At 40.9% G+C, this 24,958-nt stretch overlaps 2 protein-coding genes and 1 long non-coding RNA gene across 3 annotated transcripts; all 3 read left to right on the top strand.

Annotated features, from left to right (window-relative positions):
- Positions 1-3,687: 3,687 nt before the first annotated feature.
- Positions 3,688-10,145, top strand: LOC122774640 (globoside alpha-1,3-N-acetylgalactosaminyltransferase 1-like). Its single transcript, XM_044034098.1, has 10 exons — positions 3,688-4,028; positions 5,029-5,055; positions 5,374-5,412; positions 6,549-6,605; positions 6,777-6,809; positions 6,883-7,017; positions 7,116-7,248; positions 7,339-7,534; positions 7,742-7,961; positions 8,375-10,145. Exons 1-10 carry the CDS (start codon positions 3,949-3,951, stop codon positions 8,514-8,516), a joined length of 1,062 nt encoding a protein of 353 aa, XP_043890033.1. The 5' UTR covers positions 3,688-3,948; the 3' UTR covers positions 8,517-10,145.
- Positions 10,146-12,564: 2,419 nt separating this feature from the next.
- On the top strand, positions 12,565-14,179 carry LOC122774994 (type-4 ice-structuring protein-like). The gene is made up of 4 exons (XM_044034653.1): positions 12,565-12,647; positions 12,759-12,833; positions 13,311-13,461; positions 13,649-14,179. Exons 2-4 carry the CDS (start codon positions 12,782-12,784, stop codon positions 13,875-13,877), a joined length of 432 nt encoding a protein of 143 aa, XP_043890588.1. The 5' UTR covers positions 12,565-12,647; positions 12,759-12,781; the 3' UTR covers positions 13,878-14,179.
- Positions 14,180-15,355: 1,176 nt separating this feature from the next.
- LOC122775186 lies at positions 15,356-21,974 on the top strand. Its single transcript, XR_006361071.1, has 3 exons — positions 15,356-15,422; positions 20,650-20,739; positions 21,264-21,974. It is a non-coding gene; the product is annotated as an uncharacterized LOC122775186 (long non-coding RNA).
- The last annotated feature ends 2,984 nt before the right edge of the window (positions 21,975-24,958 follow it).

Here is a 24,958-nt window from a genome sequence, read left to right as displayed (position 1 = left end):
ATGTTTAGCTTCCGCATTAGTTGTTCTGAGCAGAATGTGGCTGAACTTCCTGGATCCAAAAAGGCATACGTTTTTATTATGTGATTTCCCTTTGCACTTTTGACCTTCACAGGCAGGATGGATAACACACACCGGTCCTTACCGGCCCCTGTATATCCACATGTTTTAGGTGAAGTTGGCTGGTGAGATGTTTCAGACTTTTCCGGGGCTGGTTGCCTTTTAATATGAAGCACAGTGGGGTGGGTTTGACTACATATTTTACATGTCAAGCGATCCTCACAGTCACGACTCATGTGTCCCACACATAAACATGCAAAACAAACCCCCCTTTGCCTCAGAATCTGAATCTTTTCCTTGTGCTTCCAACCATTGAACTGTTTGCAGTCCTCCAAAGAGTGGCTACGAGCACAGCAAAGGCATTCAGTCTTTTCTGGGCCTGCTGTGGGCTCCTCAACCTTTTCCAGCGCTTCCATAGATGTTATAGTGGTGGCCATGACATTTCCTTTCATATTATATCGAGGTTGTGCTTTAAACCCAGTGACAGACTTTATCCCAGCAACACCAGATGACTCCTGTATCTCACCAAACAAAGGGTCAGAAAGAATACTGACACGACGCTCAATGAACATAACCATATCCATGAAGCAAGCTGGTTGATTGGTTGTCTCCATTATGTCATGGGCTATGGTCCTCCATTGCTCCCTCATTCTGAATGGCAGCTTTGACACAATGGCTCTTATATTTACTGGCATATTCAGTTCCTGCATGTACTGAAGCTCTTCCATTACATTGCAGCATCCACGCAGAAATAATGAATAGGCTTGCAGAGTTCTTACGTCCTCAGATTTAATTGTCTGCCAGGCCAGAGCCTTTTCCATATAAGCACTTGCAATTTTGTACTGATTTCCAAAATGTTTCTGGAGAAGTTCCTTTGCTACTGCATAACCACGCTCTGGAGCCATATGCTGGCAGCTTCGCACCAGTTCACGTGGCTGTCCTCTTGTGAACTGTTCCAGATAGTATAAACAATCCGCTTGTCCTGCCTTTTCCTCTACTCCTTGCTCAAAGGCTTTGATGAACGTCCTGTAATGGAGAGGGTCCCCCTCAAATGTGGGAATATCTCGTGGTGGTAGTGTCATCATATGCTGTTGCTGTACCAGAGCTGCTGTTATTTCATTTTGCCTTTGCATTATGGTAAGTATGTCAGGTGGACTTTGGCCAATGTGGTGTTGTTGCATAGGTTGAGCAGTTGATGACTGGTGTTGAAAATGCAGCGATGTTTCAGATATATTGACCTGTTGCTGCTGTTTTTGGCTGCACTGATGCATTGAAGCAGCTTGGACCCATTGCTCAGTTTCCTTGGGTTGCACATCCTTTAATATGGTTTCCTTGGGTGGTAGTGACCATTTTGACAATCCATTTTGTGTTGATTTCCATCCAACAGGACGGTACATCTTTGCCATAGGGTTCAACGTGGTGACAGAGTTTTCAAGCCTTTTCTTTTTCTCCTTTTCCAAATAGGAATTCATGCCATTGCTGTGTGCTTGAGAAGAACCTCTCCACTCTGAAGCCTGTAATACAGCCAGCTTAGCAGTGGATGCAGCTATTTCAGCTTGTAAATCAAGCTGTTCTCTTTTTCTTTTCAGCTGCTGTTCCTGTTCCTCCAAGTCATGCCTTTCTTTTAAAGCTGCAGCCAGAGCAACAAGCGCTGCCCTTTCTGCTTCAACCTTTATGGCTGCAGAGGATACAGTACTTGATCTTACACTACTACGGCTCCTATGGCTCGAGTGCTTACTAATATTTGAAACACTGTCATTAGGATTAATTTCGTCCACAACATTACCATTTTCATTTGCAACACTGTCATCATTTGATACCCACATTTTTGTGTTAGCAATACACTCATTAATAGGCAACATTTTTGCCTTGAACCATATTTCATGTTTTTCCTTTTCCTCACAAGGCAAAGAATCCAACAAATTATTATGCATGTATTTTGCTTCATGACAGACTTCCAACAATTCATCAAGAGCATCCTGTACCTTTGTTTTATCATGCTTTAGCATCAAATCTTGTATTGATTTTCTTATGATGGCTGTTTGATTTAACTTAGCTTTTCTGCCAGACTGCAACCTGTCTAATTCATTAGCAAGGGCCTTTGCAGTGAGTTTAACCACACGTTTTTGGGTTTGCGTTTCAATACCGCCAGCCATACTACTAGATGTAATAACATTTTGCACATTAGTCCCAGCAGCTTCAATTGTGTCCGACATAGCGCTGCTTCTTCTCATGATGAATAGTCAGTTCATAAACAGCCAGCAGCAATCAACGGATGCGACGCAAAGTTTATTGTCCCCCTCGCTTCGGCGACCAATGCATTGGGTTTATGCCCGGCGATGTGTGCACACAATTTCAATGGCCATTTACCGGTGTAGCGCTACACATACCTCCGTGCGTTGGGCGCCATGCGGTAGTTCCATGGTCTGATGGTCCGATGGTAATGGTCCGATGATCCTATGCTCCACAGTCAGGTTCAGCTCCAGCACCGCTCTCCGGCGTCTCGATATCCACGTCCAGACGCTCTCCAAATCCCTCAAAGTCCAAACCGCTTCCAGCAGCTCCCCCCGTCTTGCGCTCTCGTGAGCGGGTGCGATGACGGCGTTCACGGGATCTGGACCTCCGGCGTTCTCTTCGTTCCGTACCAAACGTGCCTTAAGTGTCCCACAAAGTTCCAACTGGTGCAGGTTTTTGACTAATATTATAGCAGCTCAGCCTCAAACTTCCGCTACTGAGGTTTCTGACTCCGGATGACCTGGTTGACGCGCTTTGCCTTGGCGATCGCTCTTTTGTACTCTGATTGAATGTCCAGGCTGTTTGTTTAGTTGCAATATATTGGTTTATTGCTGTGCGTTTCTTTGCATAATGAAATTCCTTCAAATAATCCACAAACATTCACGAGTAGCGCCTCCGCGGTACAGCGGTCAAAAACCGTTTGCCCTTCCGGTTCACAAACCTGACAAGGACAGTGATATTGCCACCTATATACACACCTGAGCTCCCCCTCTGAGAGCACAGCGACCCCACACACACATTGAGTGAATTACACCAAACCCTCATACCACAATTAAACACATTCGGCTTCTATACTCAGAGTTCTGACTTTTTTCTGGCTAAACTCAGAACTCTGACTTTATTCTCAGAATTCTGACTTTATTCTCAGAATTCTGACTTTATTCTGACTTTAAACTCAGAATTCTGACTTTAAACTCAGAATTCAGACTTTAAACTCAGAATTCTGACTTTATTCTGACTTTAAACTCAGAATTCTGACTTTATTCTGGCTAAACTCAGAATTCTGACTTTATTCTCAGATAACACCTATCAGACAGCTCCTCCAATCATCATGCAGAATGCCAGTGTGACATCAGAAAACCTTTTAAGAACAAAAAAGATAAAGCTTGTATATGCTACGTTTGATTTCCCTGTGGATAAAGTATTGATCTCATGTTTTCTTGTTTCCACAGAATGTTGGAGCCCTCTGAGGTGACTACGTCCCGTGGAAATCACAACCTCAAGTAACAGCAGGTTTGTCTGCTTGACAGCTGCTTGTGGTGTTGTGAAATTTGTGATCAACTATGTTGATTTCTTGAGAGTGAAAACTACCTGAAGTCACTTTTGACTGGAGTATATAACCTCAGCTAATGTTTGTTAATGTTTACTGAGTGTTTTGGCTTAAGGTTGTTAAAACATTTTGTGTGCTGAACATATAGGACAGCTTGCATGTAGCCCTTGTTTGAGTGGTCTGCTTTATGACTCTAACATACATTAACTAGGATAGAATGCAAAGACGCAACAGAGTCGTCATGACTCACCTTTTCACAGTCTCCCAGATGATGAAGCAAGCTCTTTACTGGATCGCTGTCTTTGCTCTAAGTGGATCAGGACTCCATGTCCTGGATTAAGACTGAGATGAGTTTTTTGAAAATTCAAACTGCAGCTGTGATTTTGCAGTTATGTCTACTACTGGAGTGAGTACTAATATTACCGTGGGACTGATACATAAGTACTAATACTACTGTTAGTTACAGCTCTCCTACTACTAAATGTTAATACTAATATTATATCTTATATATTATATTGGAAGAATTTTATTTACTGTAACATTATTGTGATCCGCTTTGATTTCATGTATTCTTTGAATTTGTTGTTGTTATGTACATGTACTTTAAAAAGTACAAGTTCAGCACTTTCCAAGCACCAGCATAGTTTTTCAAATTATCAAAAAAACACAGATTAACACTATTTAATACTGTATTATTACTACCATTACTACCATTGCCTGAATTCTAACACTGTAGCACAGCAGTACAAATGCTTCTTACTTACACCTACGAGGAATTTCACTACAAAATTTGAAATAAAAGTAAAATCCTAAGATATTAAAAAACGTATACAGTAATAGAAACACAAGATATGTACATAAGGTGCAGTGGGTTAAAGGGAATTATAATTTACCTTTTTTTTATATGGTTTGCGTTAATATGTGACACATAAATCTGCATTTGTAAACATGAATATAATGTCAGCTGCATTGTGGACTGCTCATGACACTGACCACAGAGAGAAGGAATCTTCATGCACAGGTTATTGTCTCTGGTTTTATGGTTTTCTGCCCCAGATCTGTGCGTAACCAGGCTCAAAATCCATGGAGGACACAAAGGTGGAAAATGCATACAAAGGATTTATTTATCAGCATTACAATCAAGAAAAAAATAAATACTTTGGATTTAGCTCGATTTATCAGTGGCATCAGTAGTGTAACAGTGCATGTGTGTGGAAATATAGTGTTTTGAAGAGTAAAAGTAACAAACAGAAGGCAAATAGGTGTTGGCTCTGGGGAGGGTGACAGCAGGACTGAGAGTGAAACCAATGTCACACCCTCACAGTACACATACACACCCGTTGTACTGCTATACTGATTGTGCCCTCTGAGACGTTGTTGACTCTGTATTTCTGTTTAATTCATAGAGTGATGTATGTCTTCAAGACCTGCAGGTAACACACACACACACACACTGACCTGGGACCAGTTTAGGAAAAATCTGCAAAAGCTTTGTATTATTTGGGGTTTTTATTCACATGGAACAGTTGTTGTTTTGGGATCCCTACAACCCCACTGGGAAAACAATAATGTCATAGCCCCACCTGTCTGTTGCTCTTGCATGTGCTATCGCTATCTCTGTCAACATTAGTGTCTTATGGTGAAAAAAAGTTTGTTCGAAGACAAACAAAAAAACGATTGTATAGGGAAGGTTTTGTTTCCATGTGGATAAAGCGCTGGTCTCATGTTTGGGTTTGTGTCTTTTTGCACAGAATGTTGGAACCCTCTGAGCAGACTGAGAGCAGTCATGGGTCAGTATCTGAGTGCACACAATTAAAATAGTCTCCTGTGGTGATGCCACAAAGGGACAAGTAACAGCAAGTTTGTCTGGTTGACCCCTCTCGGCTGTGATGGACTATAGGTCCTCCTCTTACCTGCTGTTTGCTATTCCTCATATTCATATTCATCACCAGAAACAATGCTAACATGGCCTCTTCCTTTGTCCTTTATCATTTCTCTGGTCCCACAACCACATGTCACACTGTTCACATTCAAGAAGTGATGATACAGAATGAGTGTTTCCATAAGAAAGTATTTGTTAGCTCGGTACAGGTTCAATTCAATCCAATTCAAGTCAAGTCAAGTCAAGTCAATTCAATTCAATTCAATTCAATTCAATTCAATTCAATTCAATTCAATTCAATTTTATTTGTATAGTGCCAAATCATAACATACATTTTCTCAAGGCACTGTACATAGACAACATCAAGGAGAGCAGAGAAACCCAACAGTTCACACAATGAGCAAGCACTAGGCATCAGTGGAGAGAAAAAAACTCCCTCTTAACAAGAAGAAATCTCTGACAGAACCAGGCTCCGATGTGCAGTCATCTGCCTCGACCGGTTGGGGTGAAAGGTGGGGGAGAGAAAGGACAAGAGGGAGATGAGGTAGAGACAGAGAGAGAGACCAGGAGCAGATACACAACAACTGTATCAAGTTACAAGTTTATACAGTCAATGATGACATGTTTATAGCAATACAATCACATTTATTTAAGCAGCAGCAGAGAGTGTTGATAAAGAAATTTCTGATATCGACTTTTAATTATTGCATAATAATAATGGTGATGATATGTATGATAGCAATAGCCTCGAAAACTGGATCTGGATCCTGCAACCTGCAAGATGAGGATACAGAGAGAAAGAGAGGAAAGGAAACAAAGACACAAACTAGGGAGAGAAAGAGACAAGGTTAATGACATATAAAAAGTCATATTCATACCCTGAGTGTGAGAGAGTGAGTCTGAGTGCACCACAGGAAATTCCCCCCGCAGTCTAGATCTATAGCAGCATAACTAACTACAGGTGACTCCTTAGGAAGACTTAGCAGATCAGAGAGCAGATAGATCATCCACTCTGGTTGATGCTGATGTGTGTGTAATCTGCAGATCTGCTGCTGAAAACATCAATATCACCCACGAAGGCCACCTGGAATCTCCTGACCAGTAAGTGTAGTATGCTCATCTTCATCCTTTTCATCTTCTGTAGAGCAAGGAAATGTTTGCAGTAATAATCATTTCAGACTTTTAGGGTCCTAAAACCAAAACCTGATTCTGGAATCACTAATAGATTTGTGTGTTTTTCCTGATTGGCAAACCTTTGTGTTTGTGTTTCAGTGTAAAGTACAAACAGCCCAGCATCATCCATGGGTGAGTATCACTCACTGTCATCCTGACTGCCTGTTTGCTTGTTGATGACATGAGTTTATGTCTTTCGTCATAGTCGTACCGATGTAGTGACGGTGACGCCTTGGTTGGCTCCTGTTGTCTGGGAAGGATCTTTTAATCTGGATCTCTTGGACGCCATCTACAAACCAAAGAACATCAGCATCGCAGCTACTGTGTTCGCTGTGGGAAAGTGTGATGTCACAATGCTCTGCTCTGCATGCAACCATGAATGCAACGCTTCTAGTTTTACCTTTAACCTGGAGGTGACCCCTCTCATCTTCTCCACAGGTACACCATGTTCCTGAAGGATTTCCTGGAAACAGCAGAAGAGCACTTCTTTGTAGGTTTCACTGTCCACATGCACGTCTTTACCGACAAGCCAAAGGAAGTGCCCCAAGTCAAAATGGCTGCCGGCAGAAAGGTAAAGGACTTTAGTTCTGTTTCCAACAGTCTGAGTCCTGTTTGACTCCTCCCATTTGTTTTTTAAAAACATCACCTTCTCCGCCTTCAGTTGTTGGTGCATACCGTACCCAGTGCCGACCGTTGGCAGGAGATCTCTGCTCGTAGGATGGATATCATCCAGAAATTGATAGAGGAGGAGCTTCAAGATAACACCGACTACATCTTCTGTCTGGATGTGGACTCCAAGTTCCATGGCCACTGGGGGACAGAGTCGTTAGGCAGACTAGTTGCTGTGATTCATCCAGGTCAAAAGAGAATCCTTCCTCCTTGTTGCGACAAAGCCCAGGCTACAACCCAGTGGACTGCACCAACAGACTTGATGGTGCTGTCCGCTGGGTTGTTGTTCACAGCCACTAACCCCCGTGACACAATTGCAGCAGTCTGGTGCTTCTTTTTCTTCATCTTCCTGGTTTTAAGAACGTTCCCCTCTCTTTTTTTACATGAATCTACAGGATACTACAAAACCAATCGTGATGTGTTACCCTATGAGCGGCGGCCGTCCTCCAATGCCTACATCAGTCCTGGGGAGGGTGACTTCTACTACTGTGGAGGGGCATATGGAGGCCAAGTAAAGGACGTACATCAACTCACCAAAACTTGCAGTGAAAACTTCAAGGATGATACGAAAAGAGGCACTGAGGCAACCTGGCAGGAGGAGAGTCACCTGAACAGGTAAGAAGAGCCACCAGGACAGGTGCTGACCCTGGCTGTCTTTATGATGACTCTTTTAAATTGACCACATAGAAATAAAGCTTGTTGGATTGTGTCTGGATGTCCACACTGGCACAGACCATCTGGGTGTCTTCCTATCATTTTCAGCTAGCTGGCTAATCCACAATGCCCCAATTTCAGTTTACTTCATCCCTTATCTTCAACTTCATTGAAAGTCACTTATTTCTAACAGAAGGCTGTCATGCCAATCCTTCTTTTCTGTCTGTCCCCCCTCTTGTCGCTGTCTCACCACATTTTCTTTCAAGACACTGATACATTTAACTTTTACTTGACAAGCCTTTAGATCCATTATTTCCATGGCCTATGCTTCTTTAGCCAGTCCATCAAACATTTGTTTTCCTCTACAATTGTAGGTACATGTGGATCAACAAGCCCACTAAGCTTCTATCACCTGAGTACCTCTGGCAGGACTTCAAAGACAAGGAGCCCGAAATTCACATCATCAGGTTCTCTGGAGTCATCAAGAACTACGCTGCGATTCGTCCCAACGCCTAAGAGTGTTGACAGCATGCCAGAAATGCAACTGTTTTTGTTTCATATTAATAGGTCTGATCCAAAAGGACTTAGGCTGCTTAAAATCACCCAGAACGTGAACATGAAGGAAAAAAAGATTAATAAAGACAAATTATTCATTTAGATTAATTAATTTTTATGAAGTTGTTATGAACTTTGAATACTAGCAGCTCTCTAACCCCTGAAGGCCCTGGTATACTTGTGCGTCAGGGTCCTGTAGTATCTGACTTCACCATCGGCCGTACAAGTTCGTACCAAAGAACTACAGAACAATGCTACAGCTTGGACGCGCCTGGTTCGAGCAGCTCATCAGCTGAAAGGTCCATCGGGCAGGGGAGTCATGGTGTCAGCCAGTTCAAGGGTTGCCACGTTGAGGCTTGGATGACTATCCTTGGCGACTACTTCAAAAATAGTTTCTGCTTGGTGAGCTGGGCTTAATACTCGGAAATTAATTTTTTCCATGCGCTATCCACGCGCATCCAACACGCTCTTGGCAACGTGGTCCCAAACTTTGGGCTGCACGTGCAAATTGCATCATGTGCTCAGCGTTGGGTCCGCTGTGTGCAAAAGTATACCAGGGCCTTAACCCTCAAGATGGCAAGCTACCCTCTGAGTGAATACCCTGTACAGCATTAACCACTACCAGTTCTGCCAAAATTGTAGAACATTTACTGCCCACATACCTATTCATTTCCTTGCAACCTTGCTGCCAATATCTCCAAACTTATAACCTGACACCCTGGCAGTCAATGTGTTTACATACATGTTAAATGTCAGATTTAAGACGGGCTAAGAAAATAATTTGGTTTTCTTAATGTCATGTAAACATGCTAATTCAACTGAAATCAAGCTTGTCTTTGTCATGCTAGCATACATGGATCATGCCATTCATAGTCCAATTACTATATACAATATACGCTTAGTCAGACTTGAGTCAGACTTGGCGTTCTATGCATGCACCACAATTTCTTCCCCGGTAGAAGGAGATGATGTGTACACTGCAGTACTGTCGCCGGACATCACATGGACAACACAGCAACCAAAAGAGCCATGGTCCATCTAATTCAAATCACGATTGACACGATTGACACAGCAAATAAATCCATTTTCTCCTTTGCATTCATACTCGGACTCGGTCATCGGATGACGGCCTTAGCTTGATTAAACTGTCCTTGTAAACATATTGACTCACTCTTGCATCTTCCAGTGTTCCAGGAGTTCAGCACTTTCCAAGCACCAGCATAGTTTTTAAAGTTATCAAAAAAACACAGATTAACGCTAGTTAATACTGTATTATTACGACCATTACTACCATTGCCTGAATACTAATGCTGTAACACAGCAGTACAAATGCTTCTTATTTACATCTACGAGGAATTTGACTTGCTGTGTTGGTGCATTTAAATACAATAAAATAAGAAAATAAAAATAAAACCATAAGATATTAAAAAATCTATACAGTAACACAAACACAAGAAATGTACATAAGGTGCAGTGGGTTTAAAGGAATTATTATTGATCTGTTTTTTTGATATGGTTTGATATGTGACTCATAAATCTGCATTTGTTATACATGAATAAAATGTCGGCTGCATTGTGGACTGCTCATGACACTGACCACAGGTTATTGTCTCTGGTTTTATGGTTTTATGCCCCTAATCTGATGCGTAACCAGGCTCAAAGTCCATGTAGGACACGAAGGTGGAAAATGCATACAAAGGATTTATTTATCAGCATTACCATCGAGAAAACAATAAATACTTTGGAGTTAGCTCGATTTATCAGTGGCATCAGTAGTGGAACAGTGCGTGTGTGTGGAAATATAGTGTTTTGAAGAGTAAAAGTAACAAACAGAAGGCAAATAGGTGTTGGCTCTGGGGAGGGTGACAGCAGGAATGAGAGTGAACCCAATGTCACACCTTCACAGTACACATACACACCCATTGTACTGCTGTACTGATTGTGCCCTCTGAGAAGTTGTTGACTCTGTATTTCTGTTTAATCTATAGGGTGATGTCTATCTTCAAAACCTGCAGGACTGAACTGGGGCCCGTACAAACAAAAAACCTGTAGGTGTGCCTTCAAATAAGTTACATTAACACACCAAGAGCACCAAAATGTGCTCGTAAAAATACAAGCTATACAAATTGTATACATTTCACATTTTTTTTTAGACCAGCATCTTATCATAGATACCAAATTATTATTTGTGCAGTAATGAAGAACTTCCATCGGTGGTACTCACTTCTCCTACAGTGATAATATCTAAAAATGATCTGGGGCTTCTTCCCCAAACACCAAAAAAACACATAAAATCAACACAATAAAAGAGGGAAGTGACGGTAAAAACAGGAAGGTTAGAGGGTTTACAGTTATCCAGCTACCTGCTGCTTGACGCGCCCAGGTCAAAATATTAACAGTGGCTCCTCCCCCCTGAGATTCACATTATCACTGACCTGGGCCTTTTTAAATCCCAACTTCATACATATTTTGATATTTTCATGTTTTGATTTTTGAATTTATGTTGTTTTCACATGCTCAGTAATATTAAAAGGTTTAAGGCCGTACTCGCCTTTAACCTTTACTCCGTTTCCATGTGCTGTAAAGAAGTACACTAAAAACACAGATTATTGGATTAAATTAGAATAAATGATGATAAAAATAATGAATAAGTGTATCAGTTGTCAGAAAGTGGACAGATTTTTGGTGAAATGTGACGTTTCCTGTTCGTTTATTGCTTGAAATGAGAAAAAAAAGTTTGCTTTTGAAACCCCTAGAGGTAAGAGAGGGGACACATGATAACTCCAAACATGACTGTATGTGCTGACGTGACTTTATCACTGTGCTGAATGAAGGAAGTGATTGTGTAGAGCAGCTGCTGATAGGACTGAGTGAATTATGAGGCAAAGCTTTGTCGACACAATTGAGCAACTGGGTCTCATCAACTCCCCCTTCTAATAAAGAAAGGGCTCTTTAATAACATTAAAGCTTCATATTCTCACCTTTTTCCCTTCCTTCAATTTGTCTTGAGCAACAGAAAGTACCATTTACTTTATAAGCAGTGCTGTGTACATTAAGTACGCATACATTCATGCACAAATACTTCAAATTAACATATATGTGTATATATATATATACATACTGTATATATATAGTGCTGAACAAATGTATTAGTATTAATGTAATCATAATATATCAATATGTTTTGATAATATATGTATCATTCTATCTATCTATCTATCTATCTATCTATATATATATATATATGTATATATATATATATACACATATACATATATATATATATATATATATATATATATATATATATATATATATGTATAATTTATATATATTATATATATAATTTCTTTAATGGTGAATATGTAGAAGCTCTTTAACCAAAATGACATGACAGCGGCCAAAACCCACATCTGTACGATTCCTCTCATGACAGATGTAAATCACACAATGGCTATAATCTGGTATATAACTATGTTGATTAATGTGCAATGTGTGCACTCAAATAAAAAAAAAACAAGTTTCAATATTCTTTAGGTTTGATATAATATATATATATATATATATATATATATATATATATATGTATATATATATATATATGCATAAATATACAATACCTGTTATTTTGCATACAATACTCATTCACTCATCCTCTTCTACCACTTTATCCTCCACATGAGGGCGCCGGTGCCAATCCCAGCTGACATAGGGCAAAAGGCAGGGTACACAATACTGAGCTATTAAAATAATGGACACATTCATGTTTTTGTTTTGAATTTGCTACAACATGTTGGATTCAAATGCAGTCCGCCGACCCCGTGTTGAAGACCTCTGTTTTAGGGGCACAGGACAGAGGCTCATGAAGAGAACATCTACTGTGTCTCTGAGGACTTTGTTCGTCCCTTGTGACAGTTATCAAGCATCAAGGTTCAGCCAGCACAATGACCGCACTCGTCAGGTGACCTCTCCTCCTTGTGTTGCGGTTGATGAAGTTGTGATGAGTCATGATTGACTCAGCGTGTGGAGCGTCTGTATAAAAGCCAGCATCTCCCTGACAGAAGCCACCGTTCAAGAACCCCAGGAGTTCAGGTACGGTGTGTGTCTGTCCGTCGTCTTTGCACATTTTGCTCTCATTCTGTTGAAACTTTGACGTTTTTATTCTTCTTCTTTACTTTTCTTTTTTTTTTTTACACCCTTTAGGTTGGACTTGCTCAACTGCAGCCATGAAATTCTCCCTCGTCGCCGCTCTTGTTGTAGCACTGGCCGTTGCTCACGGTAAGACTCGATTTGAATTCCCTCAAAATCTCTGTGTTGCTGTCGCTGTCATCTCACAAAAACTAAACACTCTTAGAATTTGGACGGATGTTGTGATAGCAGTATGATTAGTAATGTTGTTGTTGTTTTTTAAACCCCAACTGTCACTTTAAACTAAACAAAAACTAAAATAATGATCATTTTTTTTGCATTATTGTGGCACTGAAGTCTTGCAGCACTGCTACAGTTCATCACAATGTTATTTTTGTCACACATTTATTATTATTTATTAAGTAAATGCAGGGTCTTGAGATTTGAATTGTGGTTCGGTTCGGTTAAGGTTAGGGTTAGATATTAACCGGTTATGGTTAAGGTTAGGGATAATGCTTTGTTCAGGCGGTGCAGTTTCTTTGCATAGATCGACAGATGGATTAGTGTGTTTCTGATCTAGATTAAGTTCTAATAAATACTTGTGTGTGTGTGTGTGTGGTCTCACAGGCTCTGAGGCCAAGTCACTGCTGAAGCAGGACGTCCAGTCCGAGGTGGACAGGGTGACCAAGCTGATCAGAGACATGTCTGCCAGCATCACTGCTGCAACCCAGGACATGGTGGAGAAGGTGAAGGTTCTTGAGTTGACCAACACTGCACAGTAAGTATAAATTGTGATTCATTTTTTGTCGTCAAAAAATGTCATTATACGCAAATATGCTCTACTTCTCATTTACGTTGTGAATTTGGTTGCCGTAGTTTTACCACTTTTAAAATGAGGGCCTCCATCTGGGAAACCCTGCATTAGACCTGACCCTTTTTAACAGAATGTCCTCCGTCTCCCACAGGACTTACATGGAGGACAGCAGGACCAAGATCCAGCCCCTGGTGGACAAAGTCCAGGCTGAAGCCGCCAAGCTCCAGGAGCAGGTCAAGCCCTACATCGCCAACATTGAGGATCAGATGAAGCCTCTGACTGACGACTTCTACGCCCAGGTGCAGCCTCTGACCACCATGATGGAGAAGTTCTTCCAGCAGGTGATGGATCAGACCAAGGCCCTGCTCCCCCCTCAGTAAAGCCTTCCCTTGGTTCGCTCCAGCTCCACCTTGACATCTGAGGAGAAGGTTCTAGCTGCAGCGGCAGCCACTCAGGAAAACACGTCCACTCTTCAGTCTCTTCTGTGACCCAATGGGCATCAAGTGGGCGTGTCTTGCCATGGGTGCGTTTTCCTAAGCGGCTGCAGTCGGACATAAAGCATTAGTACCTGAAGGCTGCAGTGCTCATGTGTCGCCTCCACTCGTGTTTGTCTTTCGCACTCCTTCATCTTTACGACATCTGACATGTGATGATTTAATGTCATTAAAGGGGTTTGAACGTTGCGGTGTTGAGTTGACTCATTCTTTCTTAATCTCAGCCAGATTACATTTGCATTCTGAGTGCAATGCGTTCATTTATTAAAACAAAAAACAAAACAAAAAAACAATCAACAGACGGCTTCACCTCTGACCGTTCACTGGAGTGTTTCATCATTCATGGTTCAATATTGAGAAGAATGGTGTTGAATTGATTACAGTCAAATTTACTGCGTGGATTATGGATGAGATTAACCTAAATCCATCGCTGTATTGACCCTGAGCCAACAATGAATCACTTAATCTGATTGAAATGTTCACAGTGACATTTGTATAAATGGAAGGTGAGATTTGTATACAAAACAAATGGAGTAGGCAATTTATTAAAGGTCAACATTTATTGGTGAAGTTGCAGCTGAATATCCTTAACCTTTCCCTCCAAGTGTGTCGGAGAAAATGTGTAACTTTGAGCCAGCATCAAAACTCAAATCATGTTTAGTTTGTCCACTGTGGGCTACTGTAAAAACATGGTGGTACAAAGTGGCCCCGATATAAATGTAAAAGGCTCATTCTGGAGTCATTTAAAACAACAGTCATAAGTATAATTATCTTTAATTTGAGCCATATTGAACCTCTTCTGTATTTTCTTCTGAAGTCTGCATTTTTGACAAGAGGACAAACACACCTTCAGTGTGTGAAGAAAGGAAAAGGAAGAAAAGGGGGGAAAAGAAACCACATACACGATGAAAATAATGTACAACGGTCAACATTTAATCACAACAGATATTTGTCTTAAGTTCTTCTTTTACTTAAGACAAAATTTCATGCAGAAAGTACATGCAAGGTCTCATTTGGCACTACTTATTTCACTTTTAATATCAATAAAACAGTTTATGGCTTTGTACCAAAGTTCCAGCAGATTTATATATATTTTCCATTCCAAAAACAAACACCAGATGGCGCGATTGAGCCGTGTCTCCCTTTGCTGGCCTGAATCTCAGCGAGCGGTGGGTCTATATGAATGATCGACATCCCATTGGCTTTCTTACAGCCAATAGAAGGACAAACACTTGATTGACAGCTTGATTGTTAGCCAATGAGAAGCAGCAAAATGGCCGAATGTGACACAATGTTGTAATGCTTCCCCTAGGGTCCTTACGTCAGCTAGAGGCGCCCGGAATGTTTTGAGTGTAACACAGGAAGTCCGTCTGACGTGACCGAGTGTTTTTTTTCCATTGAAAAATCCATTTTCACGGTTAAACATCAAAGGTAAGAGCAATTTTACCGTAGTCATTCGGTGAACCGACTTCTGTTGATCTAACGCGCCGACACTTTTTCCAAAACACACTCCATACGGCGAGTGGGTTGACGTGGCGGTTCCGTACGAAGTTTGACATGTAGTCATTCATTTAGTTGTTATTTGAGCTGTGTTTGTCACATTTAAAATATACAGCCTTGTAGCCCAGAGGCTGCTGTTTAATATGATGTCCAGCGTCGATATATTCAGTTTTCTCGCGATTATTGTTCACAGTTCTTTTAAGCAGAACCTCTCAGCCCCGCCCCATTGGGGGGACCTTCGTGTTTAATGGGAGTATCATGTCCACATGTCAAACGTGGGAGAACACTGTGGAAAATGAGATGACATGAAAGGAAAGGGGGTAATTCAGTCTTTGACTCGTGAAGTGAACGCACCGTCTGCCAATATCAGATGCAGTGTCACTCAATAACAAACGCTGAAACAACACTATGAGCGTGATTGTTTCTATGTCTGTAACATAAAGACTATGTGTTATTGGTGACCTGATACAACGTGACGTAGCTCAGTGGTTAAGACCGGTACCCTGTGTGCAAAAGACATCATGGTCGCAAGTTCAACTCCTTGCGTCTGCTAAATGACATGTAATGTAACGTCTGACAACCAAATTCAGGGTAATTTTCCTTCACAAAAGTCAATTTACACTTTTTACACAATTAACCTGAAAACTAATTGGGTTGAGATGAACCAATAAGCCAATAATTCATTACACTGAAGTGAAATCTGTCCCAAAACCTAGGTTTATTTCATGATGACCTTAAAGAAGCAGCTGTAAACTAAACTATCACATTCTCATGCCACAGATTTCGGTAACTGACCCGAAATCAGGGGGTCTCGCGTGAAACACAAATTTCTTCACAGCCCCAGACCCACAAGGTAGCAGCTATAAGATCAAGGCAACAATTGTATTATTTTAGATCCATGGTTCCCAGCCTGGGGTCCGAGGCCCCCTCAGTAGGCGCCGGAGATCACATGTCTGCTCTGAGGTTGTGAGGTTATTAAAATGATATTTGAGCCTATTATATGTGAAAAATCCTAATCACACTCAATTGGATAATCAGATTGCACCGTTTTGGGTCCACCTTTAAATTTATTAAACTATTCATTACCAACACCTCTGTGACCTCTGAACCTAGCAGCTGTACCTGATCACGTTCCTGTTGTCAGTGTCTGCACAATAAAATATCACGTCTGAGAAATGGAAAACTACTCAAGACTCACTGGAATCCCAAAAGAAAACGAGTTACCACGGTTTAGATTTTACGGAAGCACAGGACAGTTTTCTTTTTCATCCATATTCACTATGAGAATTGGAACAAACTGCTGTTTATTTCAGATCCTGTCACAGTAGTTTCAGTATGCCGGGGTTTAAAACACAAACACAAAGCAGTAGCGCTGTTTTGTTTTTAGATTTTGTTCCTAATATCTTGTGACGTAAAAAAACATTGTAAACATATTTGTATAAAATGCTACGACATAGTCTACTGTACCTGGTGTGAAGACGTGGTTGTTTGTACATTTGAAGATTAGCCTTTTGTTATATATTGTATAATTTTGGGAGTATTCAGAACAGTCGGTTTTATTGATCTCCCTGAACTCTCATTTGTTTTCTGTCCACCTTTAAACAAGTGAAGTAAGGACACACACAAGTACTTGGCTGTGTTATTTATTGATTGTTGTTTAACACACTGAAAACGATAAAAATGTTATTATAAAGAGTAATCACCTTCACCACAATAAAAAAAAAAAGGGAAGCAGATTATGAACACATGCAAATTCATGTTTGAACTCACAAGATTCACCTCAAATACAGTTTCACCCGTCAATACATTCATAGTAATTAACCCTTTAAAACCTAAGCCTCAAAATGTCCATCTGAAAATTTAGACTGTGCTTTTGTCCATTTATCCAGAATAACCTTCAATATCTGGCAGTTTTGAAATTAAGAAAACATTTTTATTAGGAAAAAAACATAACATTTGAGTTTTCATCTCAATGTCCAAAGAAATGGAAACTATGTACAAGTTATGAAGAAGTTAGGATTTTATTGTTTTCATAGTCAAGTTTTTGGGTATAAATTTGCATTTTTTTGTCATTATGCTTCACATTTGAACAGAGCTGTGTGACTTGTTCATATAATAATCCAGATTTTACCTAATCTAATCATCCTATTTGTTTTTTTCTTCAATAACAAAACACGTTTTATAATGTTTCTACATTTTTCTTAAATGTAATTCTTTTCCGGGTTCTTTGCGCCATATAAAAATGTGATGTCATCACAGTCATTTTGGTTTGTGGACAAAACAGGACATTTGCGATCATCAGCGTCATCATTTGGTAACGTTTGGAAACATCTTATGGACCGAACAACTCGTCCACTCTGAAAACTGTTACGTTGAAGCTTGTGTATCAGATCAGTGAGGGAGACAATGACTTGTTGTCTGAGTAAACAAAAAACAACAAAATCACTAGTCTTCCACGCTGCTGTGGACGTCATCATCATCATCATCATCATCATCATCATCATGCAGGCAGTTTAGAACCAAGAGATTTGATTCAGAATATAATATAACATTAATATCATACATACAAACACACCTGTGATCCTTTTGAGGTCGTAAAATAATAAATCATCAGTCACATAGTTTAACATGACATACAACATACAACCAGCCAAACAGACAAAAATCAACCATTTAACGAAAAACTTTGAATTAAATTTAAAACACATGTAATTATAACATATGTAATCTATATCTCATCATCCTCTAAAGGTCTACAGGATATATGGAGTCATTATAGGGTTATATTCTTTACTTTTAAATGAAACATATGTGCACACCAGTCCTCTGTCCTCTTTTATAGTTGTTAAAATTCTTAATCACTTTATTTTGGATGCTTAAATAGTTGTGTTTGCTCTGATTGTGAATCGAGCCAATCCTGATTTTGCTGTATTCTCCCGTGCAATGGCACCTTAATATAAAATAGACTAGTCTAGAATGGAGAGAGCCTTTCTCTCTTTTTATATTGTCGTCGTACAAATGAAACAACAAATTTGGGAGTGCTTCTTCAAATCAATGCAGTAAACAAAACAAAAACGTCTTGGGCAAATGGAACAAACGTAAAACCATGTTGGAACAGAAAGAAGAGAATATTGCACAGAATAATAACCTCTCGTTCTAAGTACAAATCAAAGCATTTGAATATAAACGATCTTCTATCTATCTCCTCCTGTTTCCATCCTCCTCCTTCCTGCTCTGTTGCCAGGCTACGCGCCGAACTCAAGATGGCCTCCTTGAGCTGTAATGTAAGATCTGAACCCTTGTTGTGTGTATAAAGACAAGGGAAGGACGGGGGGGTGGGGTGGGGGGGGTTGCTTTCAGGGGAGAAAAAAAAAAGCTACCTCCACAGCTCTCCTTCAAAACCAAACCTTCTCCGGAAACCTTCGCGCTCCTCGTCTGGAGGCCGCCGTTCGTCCCGAGCGACCTCCTCTTTGTGCTCGCGCGCGTTAAACAAAGCTGTCGAGAGAACATCTGTGGAAAAGAGACTCACTTCAATAAAAAAAGTAAAAGGAGCAAGTCGTCGTCCCCAACCCCACCCCAACCCCACCCCCCTCTTTCCATGCAGGTTATTATTTGAATAACTACAATTATCCCTGTGCGACAACTGCAGCCGCTTTGCTTATTTCAAAACCGGAGTCGCACGTAGCCATCGACTGCGCAACTGGGTTGACGACTAATACATTTTTTCCTTCTCCTTTTGCTTTTTGTGATGAGACATTTTCCTAAAAAGATAAATAAATATTAAAAGGTCAGCGGGCTTTAGTCGCCCAGTTAACCCTTCGTGCTTACGGGGCACAGATCTGTGCCGCAGGTGCACCCTCGGTAAACTGCAGTAGAGATTTTCTTTTATCTTTCTTCATAACAATGAGCCACGGTGAACTTTAAACTGTGAAGCTCTAACGAAACTCAAATTTAATCGGATTTCATACATTTGGTGTGAAACTAAAGTTTTCATGTTTGCCTATAGGTTGTGGTAAAAAAGGATATAAGACGCTGTATATTGCACACTCTGTATATACGTTTTAGCAGCAGCCTAAATTCTCTGTGGAAACCTTCTCCTTGTCCTTGAATTTGTATTCTGTCCTGCATTCACCTAAAATATCATTTTGAAAACCTGGAAATGTTCTGTTGTCTGTCTGAGCTAAGTTTGCCGTATGTTTCTAAAACCAGGAACAAACGTGGAGGTGGATTTCTTTCTTTCTTATTATTTGCCAAAAAAAACCAAAAAAAACCCCTGCAGAGAACGTGTCAGGAACATCTTCACTGATGATTCTGCAGGAAGGACAAGGCTGAGGGACGAAGGACGAAGGCAGAGACTGGACGTGAAGACGGGGGGGGGGTCAGCGGCGTGAGGTGGGGGGGTGCGATTATCTGCCTCGGACGAACTGTGAGATCCAAGGCTCCACCAGTGACAACCCTGAGTCCTGGAACAGAGAGAACACACACCAGCTGATAAGCTGTCAGTCACTGCTGCGCCGTTTTTTCGCTGACATCACTGTGATTCAGCTGTCACTCAGAGGCTCTGCTGGAGGGGACGGGACGGGCGGGGATATTTTAGTTTAGACGTTTCCCACATCTAAAATATCGATCGTTTGTTGCTCCTATTCTGTGGTAAATTGAACATTCGGGACTTTTGGGCTGTGTTGAGGCTTACTTGTCTGTCAGTGTGTTTTAAATTGCGTTCATTTGCACTAAATAAGCGCCCACTGTTAGACAGTCGTCATCAAACAATAGGAACACTGACACTCTGGGAACAGGTTTTAAAGCGGCGTCTGCTGAAAACTGCTGCATTCTTTTCACATTCCTGCTCCGTTAATAATTTAACATTAATATTAGTGTTTTGGCTCAGGTCCGCTTTGGAAGTGAAGACGTGCAGTCGGTTGTGTCTCGCTGGCACTCTGCCGCTGAGTTAATGCTTCAGGCTGGACGCGGGTCACAGTGGCGATGGAAACTTACCGCAGTGGACAAATGAAACATTCCATTAAACGCTTGAGTTATGCTTTTAAGTCGTCACTTTTACGTGCTCGAAATACCACCGACGTGTGTCGCGAATGTGTTTCGATATCGACTGCACGACGTTGAGTGAATTAATACTCTTTTTCTTTTTTTTTCTTTCAAGATTAAAAGAGGGAATTTGGTGTTTTCCAGCCAGAAAGTGACAACTCCACGATCCCGTCACGGACCCCCGGCACAGATGACCCCTGCATTGGTGAGTGAGTGAGTCTGAATATGACACAATGAAGTGCGTGCACACGCTCATACATGTGTCAGTGTGGGTGTGTGTCCGTATTTTTGCGCCTTTCTGCTGCTTTCCATCAATTGTTTTAACCCTTTGTGGTCACGCGGCACAGATCTGTGCCGCAGGTGCCACCCATGGTGAATTGCATTGGAAATAATACACAACGCCTTACATGGACATCCTGGGAGGTTGTCCTTTACATGCTCAAAGTTATGATTCATTTTATGTCACGTTTTTTAGTCGTGATATAATAAAGTGGCGATAATTGTGCAGAAGTCACAAAATGAGACAGTTTCTCTTTCTTTTTTGTTCATAAAAACGAGTTCCACATGAACTTTGAACGGCGACGTGTTTCCACAATTCACAAATTTAAACATTTTGAGTACTTTTTGCTCAGGTGTGTTTATATAATTGGTGGACATGTCATTTTTTCTTTCATCAGGTCACCTATAGGTTGTGCTGAAAAAATAATAAGACACTCTACGTTTTTACAGCCTCGCGGCAATGGAAAAAAAAGCAGCCGAAATGCTCTGGCGTTCGTGTGTGCAGCGATCTGATGTGCAGACCACACGAAAAGAAGAAATCGATAAGAGAAAGCAGGTGATGCAGATGTCAGGTATCATGGGGACATTTCTGTGGCCGAGCAGAGCTGCTGCACAACGGGAGAGGAAATGGCACAAATATACAGAAATGTCCCCCGAGTCAAAATGTTTAAGCATAATAATGAGACACACACACACATTTTTCTGATTGTGAAATCGTTGGCACTTACCATGGCGGCGGGGGCGGGGGGGGTCATCCACACACAAGGGCGTCAATTGAAATGCAGGCGCACAAAAAAAAAAAAGAAGAAGACATTTTCAGTGCACGGCGAGAAAGCAAAAAGGAGTCTTAAAATTGAACTCGCACAAAAAGAAAAGGAATTTGGATTTCGTTTGGAGGCCAGATTCTAACAGGTCGCGCTGAAGAGAGCAGAGTGGACGGTGGCCTCGGGGACAGACAGGACACAGTGTGTCCTCACTGGTCAGTGGAGACTCACTGATAGATATGTTTTTGCTGGCGTGGGTTATATTTTTACTCGGAGCTGACAGACAGCCCCCATGCACACAGGTGCTATTCAAAGAAACTGTGTAAAAGTGACGTCACGCAGAAGAATCTAGCCCACAGACGCTTTTTAACACTCCAGAGCTCCGCCCACTACATGTTGCTCTGTACGTGGTTTTTTTCCCTCCTCTCTCTCCCTCTCTCTCTCTCTCTCTCTCTCTCGCCGTGTCTCCACTTCTTTTCTCTCTTTCCCTCCACTCTTTGTTCACCTGTCTTTGTGGGTCTCTCTCTCTCTCTCCCTCGTCCCTCGGTGTCTTCTCAGTCCATCACTGAGTGCATTTCAGCAAACCAAGACGTGACGGCGCGCACACACACACACACGCGCTGAAGAAGAACCTTCACGGCGTTTCTCACTGCCACTTTTCACCTGTCTCCATCTCACACACACACGGTTAAGGCTATAGGTTGAGAACACTAAAAATGGCTCAGTATTTGCTTCTCAAATTGTCGCCGAGGCACCGTCTTCCTCTGTTTTTTTTTTCAAATGCACACCAAATTAAGCTTTTCACCCACTTTTCATAGGCGCTGGTTCCCCTCTTTTTCTCCCCCCCCCTCCCCCGTCTTCTTCTTTTCTCTCTAATGCTGAAACGCCACTTTGTGAAATTACAGTACAATTTTGTAAAAGTAGAAAACAGAGAAACAGGCGGCAGGCAATTCAGGTGCTCAGCCTCAGCAACAATGGAGCGCTGGCCTTGGTGATGGTTGCTAGGCGATGGAGAAAATACAATGGCTTCCTCTGAAACCAAAGGCCCTTAAGTGGACTGACAGGAGTGAAAGCACACACACACACACACACACACACACACACACAAATTGAGTGATGCAGGGAACAGGAGAGTGCAAGTGCAAGCTGTGCACCTTTGTGTGCAGACGTTGGCCCAAAATATCGCAGGTGCTTGGAAGATACTGTGAGGAGAGACCGCACTGAACACTGTAGGTGTGAGTCAGGTTTCTATTTGGGGGGTTAGTGCAAGCAAGACATTTTTAAAAATAACAACAACAATAATAATCATCATTGTAATAATAATAATAATAATAATAATAATTGTTGTTATTATTATTATTAATGTAATAATAATAATAATTTTAAAAAGAGTGTTATCGTGGATACGCAAAGAGCTCCAGTATGTCTGCGGGGTAAGACTTTGCATTACAGAACATAACATGTTAATATTATGGTACAGCTTGGTAATAAGGGTAATATTGTGGTAATATGGAGATGATGTTACAGTAAAGTCATGTCGTTTCCAAATATTTGGAACCAAACGCAGAAGTGTGATTTTGATTTTAAAAATAAAAGTAAAACAAAAACGGTAAAACAGATAAATACTCATGGGAACAGGGACCAAAGTCAAATTTCTGAGAATAAAAAGGGAAAATAGTTGTGGGATTAAAGTCGGATTTTTTAGGGGAAATGGTGAGAGTTGTATGATTAAAGTCAGAATTCTTAGTTGTGGGATTAAAGTCACATTTCTGAGGATATAGTGATTCTTAGAAATAAAAAGTAAATTGTAGGATTAAAGTTGGAATTCTTAGAAAAAAAAGTAAGAGTTGTGGGATTAAAGTCGGAATTCTTAGAAAAAAAAGTAAGAGTTGTGGGATTAAAGTCGGAATTCTTAGAAAAAAAAGTAAGAGTTGTGGGATTAAATTTAGAATTCTTAGAAAAAAAAGTAAGAGTTATGGGATTAAAGTTTGAATTCTTAGGGAAAAGATAAGAGTTGTGGGACTAAAGTCAGAATTCTTGGGAAACAATTTCTCCTAATTCTGGAAAACGGGACAGGAAGTACACACACAAGGAAAACAAATATGTGAATAACTTAAATCGTGACAGTAATATCCAGGTAATGAGGATCACTGTAGCGTCACATGGAAATAATTGGCAGTTACAGTATTATAGTGTTGAAATTCATCCTCCCTCATGTCCCACACACTTTATATGTCGCTTTACGGTAATATTACATTCCACAATATTATAACCATCCCTGTATTTATTATTATTAGCCTTTAGTTTTTTTTTTGTTATCTTTGTTGTTATTTCAGTCAACCTGATAGTGGCAGATAATGTTTCAGACGGAGCAACGTATTGACCGATCACATGATCAATAGAACAACAATCAGAGGCTGCTCACGTCTGGCGGGCTGTCTGCTGCTCCGTCCGTCTGTCCGTCCAGTTCGTCAGTCAAACCCAGTACATGTGCTCCGACTGAAAAATGAAATTATAGTATAATTAATGACGTGCATTTTTCTCTCTCTCTTTCTCTACACGTACATTATACTGCCCTTCATGCAAATGCGCAACACCTTTTATAATTTTTAACCTATCATTTATTCTGCATATTATTGATATAGTATGTATGTGTGTATATATATGTATACATATATATATGTGTACATACATACTATTTTCTCCCTTTTCCTTTTCATTCTCTGTAGACCCTAGAGATGGTTGTGCATGAAAATCCCAGCAGATCTTTCCAACAACCATGCCAACCTCAAAGTCACTTAAATCAGTGGTTCCCAAAGCCTGGGTTGGGTTCCACAGATGGGTCACAGGAGTTTTTGAGTCAACTCAAATTCAACTTTTTCCCCAATGAAATGTCCGCAGTTTTCATTTGATGAACGTAATCTCCTCTGTAGACATATTGTGTAGTTGTGATGTGAGTAGTTGGTTGTGCTGGATGCTGCGTGCCCTCTGTTTCCGATCGGTGGGGCCCTGTCGAGATAATCTCCCAGAGCCTGCAGTGTTGTGTGCTGCTGAAGTGCTGTGTGTGCATGTGTCTGCAGAAGTTCAGGGACCCAGAGCGCTTCTCATTGGCAGATTTGAAGCAAGGGCGGCACTGGTTTGTGCACAGTCTAATTTATTTTTATTCTGACTTGTAATTGATAATGTAGTTTACATATTATAATTATAGTGGAATTTCTGTAATGCGTGAGTGGCGATACGTGTGTGGTGGCTTTGTACATTTGGCGTGTGCGTCGTTCATGCCATAAGTCGTGCATTGTTGTCAAGTTGTTGTTTCGATCTTGAGTATTTGATATTGTGAGATTTTGAACGCTGCCATTTGGTGGCGCTATTGATAAGATA

This window comes from Solea senegalensis, linkage group LG9 (assembly GCF_019176455.1).
Source record: "Solea senegalensis isolate Sse05_10M linkage group LG9, IFAPA_SoseM_1, whole genome shotgun sequence".
Taxonomy (NCBI): Eukaryota; Metazoa; Chordata; class Actinopteri; order Pleuronectiformes; family Soleidae; genus Solea; species Solea senegalensis.
Note: the sequence above shows the minus strand (reverse complement) of the source record. Positions and strands in the feature narration are given on the sequence as shown.

Excerpts from the sequence above, each read along its gene's own strand:
- LOC122774640 (XM_044034098.1), top strand. The coding sequence starts at position 3,949 with ATGTCCTGGATTAAGACTGAGATGAGTTTTTTGAAAATTCAAACTGCA. Across the intron at positions 6,810-6,882 it reads CAGCCCAGCATCATCCATGG|TCGTACCGATGTAGTGACGG; the intron begins GTGAGTATCACT and ends CTTTCGTCATAG. Across the intron at positions 7,249-7,338 it reads AAATGGCTGCCGGCAGAAAG|TTGTTGGTGCATACCGTACC; the intron begins GTAAAGGACTTT and ends CTCCGCCTTCAG.
- LOC122774994 (XM_044034653.1), top strand. The coding sequence starts at position 12,782 with ATGAAATTCTCCCTCGTCGCCGCTCTTGTTGTAGCACTGGCCGTTGCT. Across the intron at positions 12,834-13,310 it reads AGCACTGGCCGTTGCTCACG|GCTCTGAGGCCAAGTCACTG; the intron begins GTAAGACTCGAT and ends GTGGTCTCACAG. Across the intron at positions 13,462-13,648 it reads GAGTTGACCAACACTGCACA|GACTTACATGGAGGACAGCA; the intron begins GTAAGTATAAAT and ends CGTCTCCCACAG.